The sequence below is a fragment of the Sarcophilus harrisii genome, chromosome 3, assembly GCF_902635505.1.
Source record: "Sarcophilus harrisii chromosome 3, mSarHar1.11, whole genome shotgun sequence".
Lineage (NCBI taxonomy): Eukaryota > Metazoa > Chordata > Mammalia > Dasyuromorphia > Dasyuridae > Sarcophilus > Sarcophilus harrisii.
Genome location: NC_045428.1, coordinates 533,955,746 through 533,960,974, shown reverse-complemented (window position 1 = coordinate 533,960,974; position 5,229 = coordinate 533,955,746). Strand labels below are relative to the sequence as shown.

General features: G+C 36.6%; 1 protein-coding gene across 1 annotated transcript; it reads left to right on the top strand.

Annotated features, from left to right (window-relative positions):
* Window positions 1–3,280: 3,280 nt before the first annotated feature.
* Window positions 3,281–4,237, top strand: LOC100930341 (olfactory receptor 51F2-like). The gene has a single exon (XM_003764781.1). The coding sequence runs from the start codon at window positions 3,281–3,283 to the stop codon at window positions 4,235–4,237; it is 957 nt and encodes a 318-aa protein (XP_003764829.1).
* Window positions 4,238–5,229: the final 992 nt, after the last annotated feature.

Below are 5,229 nucleotides of genomic sequence, written 5' to 3'. Positions count from 1 at the left end.
GTAAGTGACAACAGGTGTCCCATTCATGATTAATGTCACAATCTGTAGCCAGTCTAAGAAAATTAAATAGGATTAAGTTTTTTAGATGAGCAGCTGCAAAAAAAGCAGAATAGGTGGCAAGGAGTATATTTGTATCCAACAATCCAATATACATTTATTGAATGGAAAACCCTTTTGGGATAGTGGGGGAGATAACAAAATTTAAGAAAGTTATGATCCTTTGGATTAAAGTTTAGAAGGAGGGCATATCAGTACAAACAATTCCAATATCTGATAAATGCCTTGCTGAGGTGCAAAGTCAATCCTGTGTGGTGTCCAAAGAGTATATTGTTAATAAACAAGGAACTCAAGGAAGAGGGAGTGGGAGTCTGAGTTGGACTTTCAAGGGTGGATAAATAATACATCATGCAAAAAGAAAAGAGGGGATTCCTAGCACTGAAAGAAATGTAAACAAAGGCATAAAAGAGAGTAGATCATAACACTTAGCAAAGTGGCCAAGTTTTGCATAATTTGATTGAAATGTGGAATCATGAAAGGAAATGTTGTGAATTAAGTCTGAGGAATTAGAATAGAGCTAAATCTTAAAGAATGCCAGAAATGTAAAGTGTGATAAATAGGACTTATAACTGACTAGATATGACAGGAAAGGAAGAAGGAAGAATCAAAGATTACCTCCAAATTTTTTGAAAGGGAAGATGCAAATAATAATATGAATAAAGCAAAGAAAAAAATTTTGTAGAAAAGGAATCAGATTTTACCATGACCCTTTATTGAATTTGAGTTCCTGATAGGACACACAGATGGAGAAATCTGATCAGCAGCCAGAGATGAGAACCTGGTAGTTCAGAAAAGATGCAAGGCCAGATATGAAGGTTTTGTAAAGACCTGCATATAAGTGATTGCTGGATCAACAAGAGTAGATGAGATTGTTAATTATGGTCATGTAGAAAAGAAAATTAAGATCACGTTTTAACAGTTGTAGAATTTTCAATTAAGAGGTTGAAAAGGGACAAAGAACCAGGAAAAGAGAAAATATATTGATTTTATATAGGAGTTGAAAATGGAGAATATGTGGACTTTGAAACTGAGGCAAGAGGGAAAATATGTAATCAATCAATCAATTAATCAAAAGCTACAGAGAGAGATTGATCTCTATTAATATTAGAGAAATTGGTTTCAATAAAGTGTCAGATGTAGAACCTAGATCAGAGGGGTGTGAGTACATGGAGTAGCTAATAGGGATAGATATGCTGTAATTATAGACAACTTTTTAAAGAATCTTAGCTAGAAAGAGGGACAAAGGAGTATGATAGCTGAATAGACTGGAAGAGATATTTGAGCATATATATAAATAATTAGAAGGAAAAAGTGGCAAAAAGAATAAAATAAATAATAATTTATTTTGATAATGCTTTGAAATGGACAGAGTTCTTTCTTCACACAATCAGGAAACATAAGATGCATTTTATCACTCTTACAGATGTTACAGACATGAGAGTTTGTGTGACTTGCATATGTCAACAGTATTTGTGCGAAGTGAAATTTGAAAACAGATATTACTTGCTTTTTGTCATCTATCTAAATAGTGATAAACCTGAGCTCCTCAGTAGGCTGATGGGCTGTTATAAACATGTAGAAGGATAGATACCTATAACTTTGAAGGTTTAAAAGAAATTTTATATGTCCCTTACTTCATATTCCTCATATCTTTTTTTTTCTTATAGTTTTATTGTATCTCATTTTTTCTGTTTACAGATTATTCCCACTTGTGAAAAAAATTTCTGTAACAATGTAAAATAAGAAAGTAAAATTAGAGTAATGAACTCAGATTAAAGTTCATATAATAATTTATAACAGTAGCACAACCCTACCTCCTTTAATCTATTGGACAAACAGAGGCTTTTTTTCCCCCTTTTCTTTGATCTCTTTTGGTTGTGAGCCTAGCAATGGAATAGGCTAGTTGAAGACATGAATTAGTTATTAACTTTTTATAAAATTTTAAATTATTTTCCAGAATGTTTGGAACTATTCCCAGGTGCTACATATATATATTAGTAAGTTTGCTTTTTACAACTTTCCTCTTTAACATTTATCGTTTTCCTTTTTTTGTAATCTTTGTCACTCATCTTTTTAAAGCCTACTAAAATATTATCTTATTCAAGAAATCTCACTTCCCTCATCTTTTGCATGGATAGATCAGTTATTTTCCTTCCCTCACCACTCCCAACATTAATTTATAGCAAGAGATTTTTCCTTTTTCCCAACTTTCTGCGTCTCTCTTCCACTATCTATCTGATATTTCTCTTTCTATGAAATGCAAAACTGTTCAGTTCTTTGTTATATCCTGTGTTAGATATGGGAAAGCAAGAATCATGTCTTGTAATTCTTTTGTATTCTTGTTAGCACAAGGCAGAACACACTAATGTAGATTGGGTCCTATAACATGCAGATAAAATTTTACTAGCTTGATTGGACTATCCAGGTTATTTGTCCTATTGTTATAGTCTTCAAAAATTCAGTGCTACCTCTATGCCATGATTATTCATTGGAGTGAATCTTAAGTGGAGAAGTGTTGATAAACAATTCAACTACATGGTATTTTGATTTCAGTGTGTTCTATATCCATCATCATATTTAAGCTTCAGAACAATCTTAGGAAGTACATAATAGAAGTTTAATCATCCTTTATTTACAAGAAAAAGAAATGGAATCATAAGGTGATTTACAATTTGCACTAGTGGTAGGGCAAGATTGAATACACATCATTCAAGTTCCCCAACCAGTGATTTTTTACAACCTTTTTGAGTACACTGTGTTTTAAGCAAATTATGTAGAAAGCAAAATGTGATGCAGGGAATACAGAGCTAAGTCAAGAAGAGCTGAGTTTAAGTTTCTCCCTCGGACATGTACTAAGGTTCTGATTTCTCTGGATAATTTTGTAAGACTACAAATTGAAGAAAATATGTCTATCTGTGTTGGTAAAGGAAGGTTTCTTACTTGAAAATTCCTCAGTAAATGTTAGTTACTCAATCTTGCAGATTTCGTGGAGCATATGAAAACTGAGGAAAGTATATGTCTTTGACTGCTTTCGCAGATTGAGCCAATGTGATAACATTTGAAAAGCTCAATGATTAGTCAAATATCCTTAGACTGGCATTCCCTTATCTCACTGACCTTTTCATGTGAGAATTGTCCCCAAAATATGTTCAATTTATTAGCTTTCTTATTTTTATTTTTAGGTGTTGGAACTTCCTAACCCCAGGTCTAATAGCCTTCTGCCATGTTGGTTCCTAACAACACCACCAATGACCAGCCTGCCTTCATCTTTATTGGAATCCCTGGACTAGAAACATTGCACATCTGGATCTCCATCCCTTTCTGTCTTCTATACTTCATGGCCCTTATAGGAAACTCTATTCTCCTTGTCCTTGTTAGGACTGAGCAGAGCCTACGTGAGCCTCAGTTCTACTTCCTAGCCATGCTGGCCCTCGCTGACCTGGGCCTATCCCTGTCAACATTACCAACTGTTCTAGGCACCTTCTGGATTGGTGCTCATCAGACTGGCCTGGATGCCTGCCTGGCTCAGATGTTTTTTATTCACACACTCTCCTCTGTGGAGTCAGGAATTCTTGTGGCGATGGCCTTTGACCGTCTGGTAGCAATCTGCTCCCCTCTGAGGTATTCTTGCATCCTAACTAACCGTGCCATTTTCTGCCTTGGTGGAGCTGCCTTCATACGTGGTGCTGCACTGCTGGCTCCATTACCCCTCTTCCTCAGGAATTTTTCCTTTTGCAGAGACAACATTCTTTCCCACTCCTATTGCTACTACCCAGACCTGCTGACTCTGGCCTGTGGGGACATTACATTCAGCAGTGCCTATGGGCTGGTCTTTGTGCTTTGCACATTTGCAGTGGATGCACTCTTCATCATAGCCTCTTACCTAAAAATCTTGACCACCATCCTGAGGCTGGAAGCTAGTGACCGGGGGCTGAGATCTATGCAGACTTGTGCTTGCCACCTATGCACTGTGCTTATTTTTTACCTCCCTCTTATAAGTCTTGCTGTGATGCATCGCTATGTCCACGGAACACCCCCACTCCTCTATGCTACCATGAGCAATATCTACCTTCTCCTCACACCACTTCTTAATCCTCTGGTTTACAGTCTTAAGTCCCGGCAGATCCAGACTGCTCTACAGAGACGACTCTGGGTTCAGAGAGTCACAGCTGGAGAATGAACTGAGCTTAGAAGAATGGAAGGAACTGTAGGTGAATATAAGGAATTAACACTGTGGTCTAACTTTGGAAGTGCGCTTGTACCAATAGACTTCAATATTTTGAGGATTAAATAGGAAGAGTTTCTTCCTCTTGGTCTTAGGAAGAAACCAGAAGAACACCAGACTTTTGATATTCTATGCCAATAAAGCAGGCACACATGAAATTCCAACTCACACCTAGTTTAAAAAACTATGTAAAGTCAATATATCTTGTTATTGACATTCATGCCAGGGCAGCTAGATGGCTCATTGTTTTGAGCATTGGCTGGGTTCAAATATAGCCTTGGATACTTGATATATACTAGCTCTGTGACTGTGGGCAAGTTATTTAAGTCCAACTGCCTTATGAATCCATACCAAGGAGAATCTGAGGAGTTATCAAGCTTCTTGTTCCAACTCTCTTTGCTTTATTTTATTCTATGATTGGGTGACTTAACTGCTTAGACTGTGGCAAGGTACCAGGCAAAAAAAAAAGAATGACCTTACCCTCTTCTTATCCTTATGGGGTAGAAAGATTTAAAAAGAGGTTTTCAAATTTAGATACTTTCCTTAAGGAGTACAAGTTGAGTGTAGAAATAAAATATGAGGGATGGCTAATGCATAAATAATAGGGAGAGTGGGAGTGCTGTAAATCACAACTGATACGCACACTTTCCCCCTGTTTATTATTTAAAAACGGTCCAGGGGAATAGTCAATCTGTTGGGACAGCAGGAAATACTTTTCAGGATTTTTCACTGAAGAAGAGGGAAACATTCCAAGAAATTCTTAAATGATGAACTAACAAATCATCCAGAAAATCACTAAACACTTAATGAGCATTGACTAACCTTTCTTTTGATGGGCACTGAGGAGAATGCTGATGTATAAGATGCATCATAGAAAAGAGAGTTCTGGGCTGAAGACAGAGGACTTAGGTTAAAATTCTTGTTCTCCTTTACTAATACTTATTACT

What these genes read in the sequence shown, in the direction of transcription:
- LOC100930341 (XM_003764781.1), top strand. Translation starts at nt 3,281, where the DNA reads ATGTTGGTTCCTAACAACACCACCAATGACCAGCCTGCCTTCATCTTT.